At 39.1% G+C, this 18614-nt stretch overlaps 1 protein-coding gene across 1 annotated transcript in view; it reads left to right on the top strand.

Annotated features, from left to right (window-relative positions):
• OSBPL11 (oxysterol binding protein like 11) overlaps positions 1-18614 on the top strand; it is a 69413-nt gene that overhangs the window by 14868 nt on the left and 35931 nt on the right. Inside the window, exons 3-7 of the mRNA XM_019024675.3 lie at positions 679-854; positions 1675-1754; positions 4327-4503; positions 13468-13669; positions 17342-17487. Coding sequence (XP_018880220.1) covers positions 679-854; positions 1675-1754; positions 4327-4503; positions 13468-13669; positions 17342-17487 — 781 coding nt within the window. The remainder of the gene's footprint in view (positions 1-678; positions 855-1674; positions 1755-4326; positions 4504-13467; positions 13670-17341; positions 17488-18614) is intronic.

The following is an 18614-nucleotide window of genomic DNA, read 5'->3' as shown; positions in this document are numbered from 1 at the left end:
AAATTTTCACTACCATTTGTCCTTTGGCAGTTTACCCTCTGTTCATGAATTCTGGGGAAAAATCTGTCTCTGAAAGGATACGGTATCTTTGCTTCCTTTTGTGCATTAACTGATAGGCCTCTTACTTAATAAATGCCTCTCCCTCAGCTGAAGGGTTTATTATATCTTTTATTAAACTCATTCAATTTTTTTTTTTTTTTTTTTGAGACAGAGTTTTGCTCTTTTTGCCCAGGCTGGAGTGCAGTGGCTTGATCTCGGTGCAGTGCAACCCCTGCCTCCCAGATTCAAGCGATTTTCCTGCCTCAGCCTCCCGAGTAGCTGGGATTACAGGCATGCACCACCACACCTGGCTAATTTTGTATTTTTAGTAGAGATGGAGTTTCACCACGTTGGCCAGGCTGATCTCGAACTCCTGACCTCAGGTGATCCGCTCGCCTCTGCCTCCCAAAGTGCTGGGATTAGAGGCGTGAGCCACTGCGCCTGGCCTAACTTATTCGATTTTTAGTAATCTTCACTGCTGGAAAATTCAGTGTAGTGTTTCCAGGTACCTCTTGAAATGCTTTTAAATTTTATTTTTAAGAGCAAAACCCTGAAATGTGTAAGTGATTGAAGTTTGCTTTGCTTTAGTTTGCTGAGGGAAAATGTTTACAAATTATGGATTTTAAAAAATCATTACAGGTTTTTTGTTTTAAACAATGAAGCTGGGCTGTTGGAGTACTTTGTGAATGAACAGTCTAGAAATCAGAAACCTAGAGGAACTTTGCAGCTTGCAGGAGCTGTAATATCACCCAGTGATGAGGATTCTCACACCTTCACTGTAAACGCTGCCAGTGGGGAACAATATAAACTCAGAGGTATGACCAAAATATGAGAATTAATACTGTGATTTTCTTCTTTTTTTGAGAAGTTGGTGTCTTACATGCTTTCATATGGGCTTTGGAAATAGAAACTGCTGTCATCAGTGATGTAAATACAATATTCTGAACCTTGGAACTGCTTTGAGAATTTATGAAATCTTTTGTAATAAGTAACTGTTTTCAAGTGGGACAATGTATGTTTGTTTAGGACTGGCCCCTCTGAAAAACTGTGTAGGTGAAACTCTGATTACTGAAAATCTAGAAACATAGACTTTAAATGATATTTTTTATGTATTTCACCCCTTCACGTGGTTTACTTTACATGCCCTTTTTGCAGTTTTCAGTAACTAATGTACATTATTGGGATTTATTATAATGTCATTCATTAAAATAATGTATAACTTCTGTTAACATTAATTTGTGTAGAAGTTTTTTATTTAATGAATACACAAAGTATAATGGTAATCCTAAGTGAGCGTGCTCCTGCAGATCTGAAAGTATTGATTATACATCAAATAATTAAGGGGTTATTTCTTTAAATAAGAACCTATTTTTATGAGTTACAGCATGTAAGTCTCTCATCCTCACCTCACTGCATGTAATTTATCCTTTTAATGAAGTAACTACATCCAGCTACTGTGTTCCCTAACAAGGTTGGTGCTTTGGCCTCTTTCCTGCCTCCCTCCAGTCAGGGAAGTTTGCTCTAGTGAGAGTAAGATCAGTATCTGCTTTTCAGTGATCTGATCTTCATACTGTAGGCGATTAATTGTGTTCCAGAATAAATAAATATAAAATAATTTTTACATTCTTTTAACAGCTACAGATGCAAAAGAGCGACAGCACTGGGTTAGCAGACTTCAGATATGTACACAGCATCATACTGAAGCTATTGGAAAGGTATGTAGATTTATATACAATATTAATATACAAAAATGAGGATGGAATATTTTTTATTTTTTGCCTTTTAAAATTGAGATACTATTCACATACCGTAAAATTCACCGTTTTAAAGTATATACGTATAATTCTGTGGTTTTTAGTATATTCACAAGGTGGTTCAACCATTGTAACTTTCTTTTTTTTTTGAGACGGAGTCTCTCTCTGTGGCCCAGGCTAGAGTGCAGTGGCACAATCTTGTCTCACTGCAACCTCCGCCTCCCGGATTCAAGTGATTTTCCTGTCTCAGCCTCCCAAGTAGCTGGGACTACAGGCACACACCACCACACCCAGCTTATTTTTGTACTTTTAGTAAAGACAGGTTTCTTTACTAAAAAAAGTTGTTTCTTTACTAAAAATGTTGGCCAGGCTGGCCTCAAACTCCTGACCTCAAGTGATCCGCCCACCTTGGCTTCCCAAAGTGCTGGAATTACAGGTGTGAGCCACCGCACCTGGCCAAATTGCAGCTTTCTAATTTCAGAACATTGTCATCCCTCCCATAAAAAAAGTAAAAAATCCGGAGCCACTAGCAGTCACTCCCTGTTCTCCCCTTCCCAATCCCCTAGCAAACTCTATTTTCTATTCCATGGATTTGTCTATTCTGGGCATTTATGTAAATTGAACCATATAATATGGGGTTTGTTGTATCTGGTGTCTTTCATTTAGCATGTTTTCAAGGTTCATCCGTGTTGTTGCGTGTATCAGTACTTTATTCCTTTATTCCTTTTTTAAGACTAATATTTTATTGTATAGATATACTACTTTTTTTATCCATCAATTGGTGGACATTGGGTTATTTTCATTTTGTAGGCATTATGAATAATGCTGCCATGAACACTTTCAAGTTTTCATAATGAAAACATTCATTATTTTAATGAATAACATTATAAGTGTTCAAGTTTTTATGTGAACATATGATTTCATTTCTCTAGGGTCTGGGAGTAGAATTGCTGGATCACGTGATAGTTCTATGTTTAACTTTTTGAGGAACTGCCAAACTGTTTTCCAAAGCGGCCACACTTTTTTACATTCCCATCAACAATATATGAGAGTTCTAATTTCTTTTTTTTTTGAGATGGAGTCTCACTCTGTTACCCAGGCTGGAGTGCAGTGGCACGATATCAGCTCACCGCAACCACCGCCTCCCGAGTTTAAGCAATTCTCCTGCCGCAGCCTCCCAAGTAGCTAGGACTACAGGCACCCACCACCATGCCCGGCTAATTTTTTGTATTTTTAGTAGAGGCGGGGTTTCGCCATGTTGGCCAGGCTGGTCTCGAACTCTTGAGCTCAGGCAGTCCACCTGCCTCAGTCTCCCAAAGTGCTGGGATTACAGGTGTGAGCCACCACGCCCAGCGAGAGTTCTAATTTCTGTACATCCTTGCCGACACTTGTTATTGTCCTTTAAAAAAAAATTATGGTTATCTTAGTGGATATGAAGTGGAATCTTATTGTGGTTTTGATTTCATTTTACTAATGACTAATCATGTTGAGCACCTTTTCGTGTGCTTATTGGTTAGTCATTTGTATATCTTCTTTGGAGTGTTTTTAAAAATATTTTTCAAGGTGAAAGGAGAGTCTCATTACTTGAAATCTGAGGTTAGAGATGTCTAAAAATTAATATATGGGCAGCATATTTAAAGGATTTCATACCTAGGTGATAACTTGTCTTTTACTATTTTTTTTTTAATCGTTCTTCCTCATGGTTTCCCCCAGAAGTGAATTTTTAAAAACTGTTTGTAATTTCGGCCTAAAACCTAGTCTTCAGGAAATCCAACACAACAGCTTTTCTCATACTGCAAGGTTCTAGTCATTGTCAGTGAGAAAGTACTAGTTTGTATCAAAGGATACTTGGCATGTTACATGAGGAAATGTATTATATTACTGAGTGCATTTTCTGTGTTAATCATGGTGTTTAAGGCCGGGCGCAGTGGCTCACGCCTATAATCCCAGCACTTCGGGAAGCTGAGGTGGGCAGATCACCTGAGATCAGGAGTTCAAGACCAGCCTGGCCAGCATGGCAAAACCCTGTCTCTACTAAACATACAAAAATTAACTGGGCATGGTGGTGCATGCCTGTAATCCCAGCTACTCAGGAGGCTGAAGCAGGGGAATTGCATGAATCTGTGAAGCAGAGGTTGCAGTGAGCCAAGATCACATCACTGCACTCCAGCCTGGGTGACAGTGTGAGACTCAGTCTCAAAAAGAAAAAAAAAAAATTTATGGTGTTTAAAAAATCTGAAATTAGAAACTTTTTGTTATTCTAATATTTATAAAATGTGAAAGAATATTTTTTGACAGCACAAAGCTGGAAAATAATTTTCTAAATAAATTACCAGTTTCCTTTGGGATATGTAAAATGCTTAAACTTTGAGTATCTCAGATTTTATCTTTGGAAATGTTCTCATAGTCAATTCTGAAGTTAATTTAATTTTAAACGCTGCTCATGTGTAAATCTTAAGTGTATGGTAGTTTGATGGTTAGAAATCCTAAATTAAAGAAGAAAACAAAAGGAATGATTTTCTTTGTCTAACAGAATAATCCTCCTCTGAAGTCACGGAGCTTCTCACTTGCATCTAGTGGTAATTCTCCTATATCGCAGAGGAGACCAAGTCAAAATGCCATTTCTTTTTTTAATGTTGGACATTCCAAACTGCAATCAGTGAGCAAAAGAACTAATTTACCTCCAGACCATCTTGTGGAAGTCAGAGAAGTAAGTATGAATTAAAGTCAAGTTAAAATGCACAAAATGATCTTACCTGCTTGGTTTTGTCACAAAAAAACTTAAATACTGTTTGTATCTTCAAGGGCCTTCATTGTTTCCCATCTAGTATGCTGAGATAATTTTTAAGTCGTAAACATTCCCTGAATATATAGTGTCCTAAGTTTCCTCATGTCTGTCACGTACTAGGTATGTGGTCATTTTTCAAAAGTGCGTATCTTTCAATTCTCAAGTAAAAGTACAGACTCCTTTTATGTAAATTTTGTGATCAAAAGGGTAATTAAGCCTAGTGGGAAGACTGTATAGCCAAACAAGTGATTCTTTAAAAAAACAAACTGATATAGGCCAGGCATGATGGCTCAAGCCTGTAATCTCAGCACTTTGGGAAGCCAAGGTGGGAGGATTTCTGGAGCCCAGGAGTTTGAGACCAGCCTGGGCAACAAAGCCAGACGCCATCTCTAAAAAAAAATTTTTTTTTAAATTTTAGCTGGGGGTGGTGGTGCGCACCTGTCGTACCAGCTACTCCAGTGGCTGAGGTGGGAGAACTCCTTAAGCCTGGGAGTTTGAGGTTGCAGTGATTTATGATTGTGCCACAGCACTCCAGCCTGGGTAGCAGAGTGAAACCCTGTCTCAAAAAATAAAAAAACAAACAGTGGTGGTGCGTGGTGTCTTATCCCTGTAATTCCAGCACTTTGGGAGGCTGAGACAGGAGGATCGCCTGAGCCCAGGAGTTTGAGACCAGCCTGGGCAACATAGTAAGACCTGTCTCTAAAACAAAACAAAACAAACAAAAAACTTTTATATATATATAACTGATATATGTATATATAGAAATGGATATATATATATATAGAACATTTCAAACATATAGAATCATTAAATGTTTGATGTTGCCTTATATCACCATTTCTTTCTTTTAAACTGTGTACCAAATAATTCTAGTTAATAAAACACGCAGTTTGTTAAGTTCTAAATATTAAGTTCCAAATATATGTATAGAACATATAGAATATATATATTACAGAACACAACAGAATTCTCATATCTGTTTCTGTATTCAATCTACTGTAGTATGTTGTTTTAGTTGAACTACAGGATGAAAATTTGGCCATTCACAGATAATGTGTTTGGAAAAAGGAGGAACATGTAATAGCCTTTTTAGATAATTGTGGCTATTCTTTGTTACTATACCAAAACTTGACAACTGATAGTTTCTTAAATGTTAGATGCCGTGTGGAATCTAATATGTATCGGTGAACTTTTTGTATTTTGTTACATGAAAATCCATTGGTCTGTCCTGCACTTTGAATGGATCTTTAACCTATCCATGATTTTGTAACACTGTGCAGGCATGCATTAGTCATTTTGGAGATATTAGTTTACAGAGTTATGCAGATCTTGCAAATATTGATCCATTTTATTATTATACAGTGAGTAAAATTCATATTTATTAACATCCCCAGTGTCATCAGAAAAGTATTGGGAAGCTGTCAGATATACCAGATAAGGTTGTCCAAAATTCTGATTTTCATTTTAAAGCTCAAATTTTGTAATTGGTAACAAATACTGTCTTTTTTTTAATTGATAACCTCATTTTATTCAATCTTGAGAAAATGTCTACCTCATTCCCCAAACCTGAATCTCCATAGTTTCTTTCTGTCATTCTTTCACATCTGAATAGTAGTCCATAGGGAAAAAAAAAAAAAAAAAACAGCTAATCAGCTTACAAGTCAGTCACAGAAGTGCTTTTTCTCTGGGCAACCTCTGTGTATTGGTATGCAACAGAAGTGCTTTATATGTACTTCCCACTTTTTATATAGAGAATTTTTTCAATGTGTAGTTGAGTCAAGATGTAGTAAATTTAATGATTTTTACTGCTTTACAAGGACATTCTTCAGTAAATTGGCTTTTTTTTTTTTTCCTGTGAGTTCATGTCAGGTAAAGAATACAGTGACCACTAGTGGGTTTGGTGTCACTGCCTTTTCACTATCATTCCAGAAGTTTTACCCACCATTGCTTTTACACCATTAATGCAGATGTCACCACAGTGAAAAAGGCAAATAACTTCTTTGAATTCTTTTTTTTTTTTTTTGAGATGGAGTCTCGCTCTGTCGCCCAGGCTGGAGTGCAGTGGTGCAATCTCGGCTCACTGCAAGCTCCGCCTCCCGGGTTCACGCCATTCTCCTGCCTCAGCCTCCCTCAGCCTCCCAAGTAGCTGGGACTACAGGCGCCCGCCACTGCGCCCGGCTAATTTTTTGTATTTTTAGTAGAGATGGGGTTTCACCGTGGTCTCGATCTCCTGACCTCGTGATCTGCCCACCTCGGCCTCCCAAAGTGCTGGGATTACAGGCGTGAGCCACCGCGCCCGGCCTGAATTCTTATAAAAATAGTTTGACTTCACAGACTCTCTGAAAGGAGTCTCACAGGGGTCTCTACGGAGCACACTTTGAGAATTACTGTTCTAGAATTATCCAGTTCCAGGAGGTTGTGATGCAAAGATATAAATTGGTGTGAGTTTGAAACAAACATTTTAATCAAATCTATGGGTAAGTTTAGTGTTAGATTAGGTAGCAGTTTGTAAAAGCAGTTAACTCCTTTTTTTTTTTTTTTGAGACGGAGTTTTGCTCTTGTTGCCCAGGCTGGAGTGCAATGGCACAATTTCAGCTCACTGCAACCTCTGCCTCCCAGGTTCAAGTGATTCTCCTGCCTCACCCTCCCACATGGCTGAGATTACAGGCATGCTGCAGGCATCCACCATGCCCGGCTAATTTTGTATTTTTTTAGTAGAGATGGGGTTTCTCCATGTTGGCCAGGATGGTTTTGAACCCTTGACCTCAGGTGATCCACCTGCCTCGGCCTCCCAAAGTGCTGAGATTACAGGCGTGAGCCACCCCACCTGGCCTAAAAGCAGTTAACTCTTGTGAGTAGTATCATACTGTCCTTGAAAATGAATTTATTACAAAAGCTTTACTTTATTAAAATCATCTGTTTCCTATTTACTGTTTCTTATTAGTACTACTTATCAGTTCCCTTCCTTTTCAGTCCATGCTTCATGCTGGTACTATGCTATGCCCTGTGAGTAACTCAAATGACCATTCTAGTAAGTGAGACAGAATCTTAAAATGCAAGTGATTAAAATCACGATTCTAATTTGGTTTTCAGACAAATTATATGCCACCTGAGTGATATACTCCTATCACTACGATTGCCATTTTTAGCTACAAAACACAGGTTCACCAAGTTTTCAGCTTTCTTGAAGTTTTCTTTTTTTTTAAAAAGGAACTGGTTTTATAGTGTCAAGGAACCATCACTAAAACAGTTTCACAAATCACTTTTCCATTTCTTTGAATATATTTGATTAGCTAATTTGTTTTGGAGACAGCCATTACCAACTTTTAACATTTATGCTATAATTATATACTTTGTTTTAAAGCAGACTGCAAGTTATATATATACACACACACGCACACTATATATACTATATATATCTTACTATATATATCTTACTATATTTATATCTTGCAGTCTGCTTTAAAGTATGTGTGTGTATATATATACACACTTTATAATATGTACATATTTTATATATATAAAAATATATATATAAATATATAAATATATATAAATAAAATATATATAAATATATAAATAAAATATACATAAATATATATAAATAAAAAATATATAAAATATATATAAATAAAATATATATATAAAAAATATATATATATATATAATTAGTCCATATTCATACTGCTGATAAAGACATACCCGAGACTGGGTAATTTATACAGAAAAAGAGGTTGGATGGACTTACAGTTCCACATGAATGGAGAGGCCTCACAATCATGGCGGAAGGCAAGGAGGAGCACGTCACGTCTTACATGGATGGCAGCAGGCAAAGAGAGAAAACTTGTGCAGGGGAACTCCTCTTTATAAAACCATCAGATCTTGTGAGACTTATTCACTATCACAAGAACAGCATGGGAAAGACCTGCACTGATTCAGTTACCTCCCACTGGGTCCCTCCTACAACATGTGGGAATTCAAGATGAGATTTGGGTGGGGACACAGCCAAACCATATCATTCTGCCCCTGGCCCCTCCCAAATCTCATCTCCTCACATTTCAAAACTAATCATGCCTTCCCAACAGTCCCCCAGAGACTTACCTCATTTTAGCATTAACTCAGAAGTCCATAGTCCAACGTCTCATCTGAGACAAGGCAAGTCCCTTCTGCCTATGAGCCTGTAGAATAAAAAGCAAGTTAGCTACTTCCTAGATATAATGGGGGTACAGGCATTGGATAAATACAGCCATTCCAAATGGGAGAAAAAGGCCAAAACAAAGGGGCTACAGGCCCCATGCAAGTCAGAAATCCAATAGGGCAGTCAAAGCTCCAAAATGATCCCCTTTGACTCCATGTCTCACATCCAGGTCACCCTGATGGAAGAGGTGGGTTCCCATGGTCTTGGGCAGCTCCGCCCCTGTGGCTTTGCAGGGCACAGCCTCCCTCCTGGCTGCTTTCACGGGCTGGCATTGAGTGTCTGCGGCTTTTGCAGGCACATGGTACAAGCTGTCAGTGGATCTACCATTCTGAGTTTTGGAGGACAGCAGCCCTCTTCTCACAGCTCTACTCAATGGTACCCCAGTAGGGACTCTGTGTGGGGGCTCTGACCTCACATTTCCCCTCCACACTGCCCTAGCAGAGGTTCTCCATGACAGCCCTGCTCCTGCAGCAGACCTCTGCCTGGGCATCCACGTGTTTCCTTACATTCTCTGAAATCTAGGCAGAGGTTCCCAAACCCCAATTCTTGACTTCTGTGCACTAGCAGGCTCAACACCACATGGAAGCTGCCAAGGCCTGAGGCACCTGAAGCCTCTGAGGCCACAGACGAGCTCTACGTTGACCCCTTTCAGCCATGGCTGGAGCACCTGGGACACAGGGCACCAAGTCTCTAAGCTGCACACAGCATGGGGACCCTAGGCCCGGCACATGAAACCACTTTTTTCTGCTAGGCCTCCGGGCCTATGATGAGAGGGGCTGCCACGAAGACTTCTGGCATGCCCTGGAGACATTTTCCCCATTGTCTTGGGGGTTAACATTCGGCTCCTAGTTACTTATGCAAATTTCTGCAGCCAGCTTGAATTTCTCCTCAGAAAATGGGGTTTTCTTTTCTGTTGTGTCATCAGGCTGCAAATTTTCCGAACTTTTATGCTCTACTTCCCTTATAAAAATGAATGCCTTTAACAACACCCAAGTTACCTCTTGAATGCTTTGCTGCTTAGAAATTTCTTCCACCAGATACTTAAATCATCTCTCTCAAGTTCAAAGTTTCACAGATCTCTAGGGCAGGGGCAAAATGCCACCAGTCTTTTTGCTAAAACCTAACAAGAGTCACCTTTGCTCAAGTTCCCAAGAAGTTCCTCAATTCCATCTGAGATCGCCTCAGCCTGGACACTATTGTCCATATTGCTGTCCGCATTTTGGGCAAAGCCATTCAACAAGTCTCTAGGGAGTTCCAAACTTTCCCACATTTTCCTGTCTTCTTCTGAGACCTCCAAACTGTTCCAACCTCTGCCTGTTACGCAGTTCCAAAGTCACTTCCACATTTTTGGGTATCTTTTCAGCAGCTCCCCACTTCCGGTACCAGTTTACTCTATTAGTCCATATTCATGCTTCTGATAAAGACATACCAGAGACTGGGTAATTTATACAGAAAAAGAGGTTGGATGGACTTACAGTTCCACATGGCTGGGGAGGCCTCACAGTCATGGTGGAAGTCAAGGAGGAGCAAGTCACGTCTTACATGGATGGCAGCAGGCAAAGAGAGAGAACTTGTGCAGGGGAACTCCTCTTTATAAAACCATCAGATCTCATGAGACTTATTCAGTATCATGAGAACAGCATGGGAAAGACCTTCCCCCATAATTCAGTTACCTCCCACTGGGTCTCTCCCACAACACACAGAAATTCAAGATGAGATTTGGGTGGGGACACAGCCAAACCATATCATATATGTACTTTGTTTTTGAGATACAGTGTCTCATTGTTGCCAGGCTGGAGTGCATAGCTCACTGCAGCCTCGAACTCTTGAGCTCAGGTAGTCCTCCCGCCTCAGCCTCCCAAGTAGCTGGGATTACAGGCACACACCACCACACACAGCTTATTTTTTTCTTTTTTCTTTCTTTTTTTTTTTTTTTTTTTGCTAGAGATGGGTGTCTTGCTGTGTTCCCCAGGATGGTCTTGGAACTCCTGGCCTCAAGTGACCCTCCCACCCTGGCCTCCCAAAGATACAATTATATTTTTTTAAATTTTATTTTTTCTAGCAAAGAACATTACTTTCTTTGACCACTTCTAACACCATTACTAGCAGGTGGCTCTTTTGGGCCTTCTACACAAAGAAACATACTATTTTCTCTTTCAAGTGTTTTTATATTGTGACTTCTGATTATGCTGTGAATGTCTTAAGATTCTTTTTCCTTTGTTAAACTTTTATTGGCTTATAACATACTATAGAAAAGTACACAAATTGTAAGTGTGCCTCTTGTAATTTCTGCATAACCACCTCCTGGATCAAGAAGTTAAATGTTACGAGCAACCTAGGGCCACTTCTGTGCCCCTCATCACAACACCCTTCCTCACTATCCTGACTTCTAACACCATAGATTTATTTTGCCTATTTTTGATGCTTCTAAAACTGGAATCATATAGTATGTACTCCTTCGGGTATGGCTGCTTTTCAGTTCACTGTATGTGTTTGAGATTTACTTAGGGTGTTGAGTGTAACTGTTCCTTTTCATTGCTATACAATATTCACTGTATGCTTATGCTATAATATTTTTTATCCATTCTGGTGTTGATGGACATGAGTTGCTGAACATATGCATGTATATATCTCTTGGTTAGGTAGCTAAGAGTGTAATTGTTGGATCATAAATTATATTTACTTATGTCTAGTAGATATTGCCACACTGTATTTCAGAGTGGTTCTGCGTGTTCATAAGTTTGGATTAGTGGGAGTTGGTTCCTAAATTTGTATACAAAAACATTTATACACACACAAAGCACACTATATATGCATGTATAAATGTGTGTATATTAATAGATACCATCATACCTACGTACAGTTCATCCTATTATGAAACCTTTTTTTCTGGGATGGGTAAATGTTTGATCCTTAACTATGGTACATGTTTTCAGGGACTGTTCCATATATGACACTGATTTGCTTAGTAGGATCATTTTGTACACCTCTTTCACTTGCCCCCAATGAGCCATATTAAAAATTACCTGGGCTGGGCTCAGTGACTCACGCCTGTAATCCCAGCACTTTGGGAGGCCACAGTGGGTGGATCGCTTGAGCCCAGGAGTTTGAGACCAGCATGGGCATCATGGCAAAACCCTGTCTCTACTAAAAAAAATACAAAAAATTAGCCAGGCATTGTGGCACACACCTGTAGTTCCAGCTACCTGGGAGGCTGAGGTGAGAGCCTCAGAGCCTGGAAAGTCAAGGCTACAGTGAGCCGTGATTGCACCACTGCATTCCAGCCTAGGCGACAGAGTGAGACCCTATCTCAAAAAAAGAAAAAAAAAATTACCTGGAACAGAGCCTCTGAAAGCTAAAAGAGTCTGTCCACTATATAGAGTTTCTGTGTGAACTAAACTAGTGTTCAAAGGATGGTCCATTAGAGAGCCTTCTGCTCACACCTGAAAGTCTTTAAGCATCATAAATTCACTTTTCCTCTAAAAAATTGGCTTGCTCATCAATCATTGTTACTCCATTGGTTCTGTTAGGAAAGCTGGACAATGCTCCTAATAAAAGCAGAGTGTATTAAAATCTTTTAAACTGAAAAGCTTGCATCCAGTACTTGGTCCAAAAGCAACATAACAGGACCAGAAAGTTTGGTTAGGAAAGAGGAAGCAGGAAAGCCATTATGCACTCATAGTAGGTTCAAATTGAGCCTGACCAAAGGTATAAGAAGTAAGTGGTTGAGAGCCCAGACTGGAACTTAATTTAACTTTGGAATGAAGTATTTGATTTTCCTGTTAAGGATCTTCTAGAATCTTTCTGATAACTTGATGGCTTAATATTCCTTTTTTTTTTTTTTTTTTTTTTTTGAGACGTAGTCTCACTCTATCGCCCAGGCTGGAATGCAGTGGCGCGATCTTGGCTCACTGCAAGCTCCGTCTCCCAGGTTCACGCCATTCTTCTGCCTCAGCCTCCCAAGTAGGTGAGACTACAAGCGCCTGCCACCATGCCTGGCTAATTTTTTGTATTTTTAGTAGAGACAGGGTTTCACTGTGTTAGCCAGGATGGTCTCGATCTCCTGACCTCGTGATCTGCCTGCCTCGGCCTCCCAAAGTGCTGCGATTACTCTTAATAAAAAGTGCCAAGTCTTTTAAGTTTTGTTGCTTCCAAAGAAAAATTGCAGCTGCCTTAGATAACAATCTTTTGCCCAATTGATAAGCACCATTAAATGTTCATTAAATGAAAATAGCCAAACGAACTTTTAAAAAGCCTAATATGGCCTAATATGTCTTTTTTTTTTTTTTTTAGACGGGGTTTTACTCTTTTGCCCAAGCTGCAGTTCAGTGGTGTGATCATGGCTCACTGCAGCCTCAACCTCCTGGGCTCAAGTGATCCTCACACTTGAGCCTCCCAAGTAGCTGGGACTACAGGCATGTGTCACCATGCCTGACTAATTTTTTAAATTTTGTGTAGAGTTGGGGTCTTGCTATGTTGCCTAGGCTGGTCTTGAACTCCTGGGTTCAAGTTATCTTCCCACCTCAGCCTCCCAAAATGCCGGGATTATAGGTGTGAGCCACCATGCCTAGCCTAGTAGGTCTTTAAAAATGGCTCAGAAGCTGAATCTGGTAATTAAAATGGCAACTGTATGTATACATGTTTTACAGAAATCATGAGTAGGACCCACAGAACTGTTTTTTCCTTAGATGATGTCTCATGCTGAAGGACAACAAAGAGACTTAATTAGACGAATTGAATGCCTTCCTACTTCTGGCCATCTTAGTTCCTTGGACCAGGATCTCTTAATGCTCAAAGCTACTTCCATGGCAACTATGAACTGCTTAAATGACTGCTTTCATATTCTCCAGTTACAGCACGCATCACATCAGAAGGGCTCATTGCCTTCAGGTAAGTTGTCATTAAAGGTAGGGCTTCGCAATGAAGGCCAACACATGGAAAGGACTGTATTTGTTGTAATTCTAATTTCAGAAAATCTTAACTTAAAAAAAGGAGAAGAAAACCAGAGCCTGTTGGTTTTTAATTATCATACTGATGTTATACAAATTCTTAATGATTGTGTCCTTTTTTTGAATCTAAAATGATTTTAGGACTAATGTCTAATATCACTGAACATTCCTGAAGAGACCTCAAGCTCAACATGTCAAAAACTGAACTCAAAATGTGCCTCTCCTATATTTATGTTAAAATTAGTGGCATCACTATCCATCTGTTCATCCAGTTGACCAAAGTAGAAACCTTGGCATTATTTTTTGAGTTTTGGCTTAGTCCACTGTCATTATTTTCAAGTATATAAAAGTCTATCAGTCACTTTTCAGTTTGAAAAATAATCTGTAGCTAGGCAAGGTGGCTCATGCCTGTAATCTCAGCTACTTGGGAGGCTGAGGCAGGAGGATCCCGAGCCCAGGAGTCCAAGGCTGCAGTAAGCTATGATCCCACCACTGCAGTCCAGCCTGGGTGACAGAATGAGACCCCATTAAAAAAAATATATATATGTACATATATATATATATATATGTACATATATATATGTCCACTATTTGAGAACACCTATTTGTTGAAATTAATTGTGCTAGGGAAATGTTATTGCACGGGACTACAAAAAATGAGTCTTTCTATAAATAAGATGCTCATCACATTGTATGAGCAATAACTTAATAATGCTAGTGATGATAGTAACTTAATACCTTACATCTCTTTGTTCTCTTATTTAACTAATTCACCTTACTCATAAAAGAAAGGTATTTTAGAAAGGTAGAGTCTCTGCTCAGGAGACAGTTTCCCTTACTCAGATGGATATAGGATGGACCTCATCCTCATGTGTGCCTAAATTCAACAATTCCGGCCAACAAACTGTTTTTAGTGGCAATTGTAGTTGCAGGTTAGGGCACTATTGAGAGAGGCCAATCAGTTATGTATGTTCCTCTTAAAAAATTCATACTCCACTCAGGGAAGAAATATGTAAATAGTAAATATAAAATAATATGTAGGGGCCAGGCACGGTGGCTCACACCTGTAATCTCAGCACTTTGGGCAGCTAACGCAGGCGGATCACCTAAGGTCAGGAGTTCGAGACCAGCCTGGCCAACATGGTGAAACCCCATCTCTACTAAAAGTACAAAAATGAGCTGGGCATGGTGGCAGGCGCCTGTAATCCCAGCTACTCAGGAAGCTGAGGCAGGATAATCGCTTGAACCCAGGAGGCGGAGGGTGCAGTGAGCCCAGATCGTGCCACTGCGCTCCAGCCTGGGTGACAAGAGTGAGACTCCGTCTCAAAAATAATAATAATAACGTGTAGGGTGCTACTACCAAAAGGAACAAACTGTGGGAGAATAGCTGAATGGCTGAAGGAAAAAAAAAAGATAATACATAGGGTGCTACTACCAAAAGGAACAAACTGTGGGAGAATAGCTGAATGACTGGTAGAAAGAGTTCTGAGAAAGGCACAGAGAAGCTGCAAAGACTGATTAGTTTAGGAGTGAGAGGTAGAGGAAAGGGCATTCATAGTTTAGGAGTGAGAGGTAGAGGAAAGGGCATTCATAGTTTAGGAGTGAGAGGTAGAGGAAAGGGCATTCATAGTTTAGGAGTGAGAGGTAGAGGAAAGGGCATTCCAAAGTGATAGAAGAGTCTAAATTGTGAGTTGTGAACGTGAATTCATGACTTGTAGGAATTGTAAGTAGTTCAATATAAATTTTCTCTTCTTACAAAGCAACATTCTCATTATAGAAAATACTGTAGAGTCAAAAGAAGAAACAAAAAATATGCATTGTCCTACCAACCAGAAACCACCACTGTTGATATATTAGTATACTCCCCATCCCAGGTTTTCTCTTTTTTCTTCTTAGTTTTTGTTTCTTTTGCCCTGTTGTTATTGGAAAATATATGTTTGTATCTTTTTTCACTTTATATCAAAAATGTTTTCCAATCATATGCTATTGATAAATTTGCTTAGTATTTATATTCCTTTGAGGAGACAAATGTATTTTGGTTTACTTAACTATATCCCTGTGTTGAACATTGGATGAGTTAGGCTTAGCTATGAAATGTGGGTTAATTCTAGTGTTGGTAATCATAATTATCAGTCAAATGAAACAGTTTGTTTCCAGTTTATACTACTTAATTATTTGCTTATTTTTAAGACAATATATTATATATTTTTTATTTTATATTTTTTCTCACTCTGTTGCCCAGGCGGGAGTGCAGTGGCACCATCATGGCTCACTGCAGCTCAACCTCCCAGGCTCATGCTATTCTCCTGCTTTAGCCCCCCGAGTAGCTAGGACTACAGGCACATGCCACCATGGCTGGCTAATTCCTTTTAGTTTTTGTAGAGATGGAGTCTGTCTGTGTTGCCCAGGCTTACTTAATTTTTTAAAAGTATGTCAAGTAACACAGCACTAGATATTAGATGCTCGATAAATACTTGATTAATTAAATACTAAATTTCATTTGTGGCCGGGCATGGTGGCTCACGCCTGTAATCCCAGCACTTTGGGATGCCGAGGCAGACAGATCACCTGAGGTCAGGAGTTCAAGACCAGCCTGGCCAACATGGTGAAACTCCGTTTCTACCAAAAATACAAAAATTAGCCAGGCATGGTGGTGAGCACCTGTAGTCCCAGCTACCCGGGAGGCTGAGGCAGGATAATCACTTGAACCTGGGAGGTGGAGGTTGCAATGAGCTGAGATTGTACCGCTGCACTCCAGCATGGGCAATAGAGCAAGACTCTGTCTCAAAAAAAAAAAAAAGGATAATACATTTCCTACTCCTACATTTCTGCTGTAGTAGTCTGAGCGTCCCTTATTATAGCACTCTATAACCAAGCTTCTGTGAAACCTAGATCAGCCACTGAAATCAAATGGAACATTTTCCATTATTGATTAGGCATAGAATCCACTTTGTTAAACTAGTCGAGGGTAACAAGAGACATTTGAATCATTAACCAAGAAGATGACAGGTCTCCAAATGTGACCACTGTCTTCACTGGGTCAGTTATTATTTATTCAGTAGAAGAGTCTTTCAGTTTAAGTTGTATGGGGCTTTTTAAAAATGATTTCGAAAAAGGACATGTATTTGCAATTCTTAAATTAGATCCGGGGGATTATTTTGATTGGTTAGACAATTGTTGCTGAGAGTAAGACTCGATCCCAAATTGAAACAAATCTTACTGTTTCACAGTCCCAGACTCCTCCTGTAGCTGTGCCTCTCTAAAGCCTAATTGCATATTTTTTAATCAGTAGAGGGACAAAGACAGCAAATCAACTGTTAGGTTGGGAATATACTTTGTGATTCACAGACTTGTCCAAGAAGTAAATTCAGTCCTATTCAGGGTTGATTTCTTTTAAATAGTATCTGATATCAAGTTGCAAGTTGCTCTGTTGTAAAATACCCAATCATGGTGCTCCTGCTAATGAGATATAAGTGGCTGTCTTGCAGGGTCTCTTAACAGGTTTAATTGCTTTTAGGCTTGTAGGCTCAAAACAAAATTGTTAAAATCCACATCTGCCGAACTTTCTAGATTATGAGCAAGTTTCAGCGAAAGTTTTCTCTTACTCCATCAGGAACGACAATCGAGTGGTTAGAACCAAAGATATCTTTATCAAACCATTATAAAAATGGAGCTGACCAGCCCTTTGCAACTGAGCAGAGTAAGCCGGTGGCAGTCCCAGAAGAGCAGCCTGTTGCAGAATCTGGACTATTAGCGAGGGTAAGGTAATATAAAAATATGATTTTGATGTGAAAAATTAGGTATCACTGAAAAAGGGTCAGTTTTCTTTTCATTGTCAGCTCATGCACATCAACTTAACACCTGAGCAACACTCTTGAAGATTCTAAAACATTTTAAACTGCATTGTTTTTGAAGAGGTCTCTTATATTAAACTTGTTGAATTTTCCAGGTTAAATTATATGCCCTTTTAACTTTTAGTTTACTTTTGCTTGATAAAAATATATTTTAAAAATTGAAATTTGTGTTTTTTTTCTAGAAAATAACTTATCTAATGAGATTTGCACAATGTTTGTCTCTTATGTTTCTTAACCTATTTTAACATTATTTATTATTAAGTTTATAATCTTAAAAGTTAAGTCTTTTTCATAGTAAGCACTTTACCAAGCCAGTTGTTTCAAGTATTACCCTACTTAAAATAGCACATAATCTTAGGGTTTATATTTTTATAAACTATTATTCATTTCACATTTCTTAGAAGCTGAAGAGTGTTTTATTCTATTCATAATCTACCACTGTAACAAATCATATTGATATTTTTGCCTTTTGTGTTCACATCTGTTATTTTAAGCTATTTTTACTTGATAAGCATTTTCCTATGTTGTACTGGTCTGTATAACTAAAGGTTGAAATAGTCTATTGAGTTAATGTCCCTATTGTTGAATATCTAGATTGTTTGGAGGGTTTTCTTAAAATTATAAATAACACTTTATTATCTTGTTTCCAACTTTTTCTCCTTTTTTTTTTTTTTTTTTTTTTGAGATGGAGTTTCACTCTTATTGCCCAGGCTGGAGTGCAATGGCACAATCTCAGCTCACCGCAACCTCCGCCTCCGGGGTTCCAGTGATTCTCCTGCCTCAACCTCCCTAGTAGCTGGGATTACAGGCATGCGCCACCATGCCCAGCTAATTTTGTATTTTTAGTAGAGATGGGGTTTCTCCATGTTGGTCAGGCTGGTCTCGAACTCTGGACCTCAGGTGATCTACCCACCTCAGCCTCCCAAAATGCTGGGATTACAGGTGTGAGCTACCGCACCCGGCCTTCTCCTATTTTTTTTTTTTTAGGTTATCTCTTTAAGTTATATTACCAAGTAGCATTACTGAGTCAAG

Source organism: Gorilla gorilla, chromosome 2 (genome assembly GCF_029281585.2).
Source record: "Gorilla gorilla gorilla isolate KB3781 chromosome 2, NHGRI_mGorGor1-v2.1_pri, whole genome shotgun sequence".
NCBI lineage: Eukaryota > Metazoa > Chordata > Mammalia > Primates > Hominidae > Gorilla > Gorilla gorilla.
Note: the sequence above shows the minus strand (reverse complement) of the source record. Positions and strands in the feature narration are given on the sequence as shown.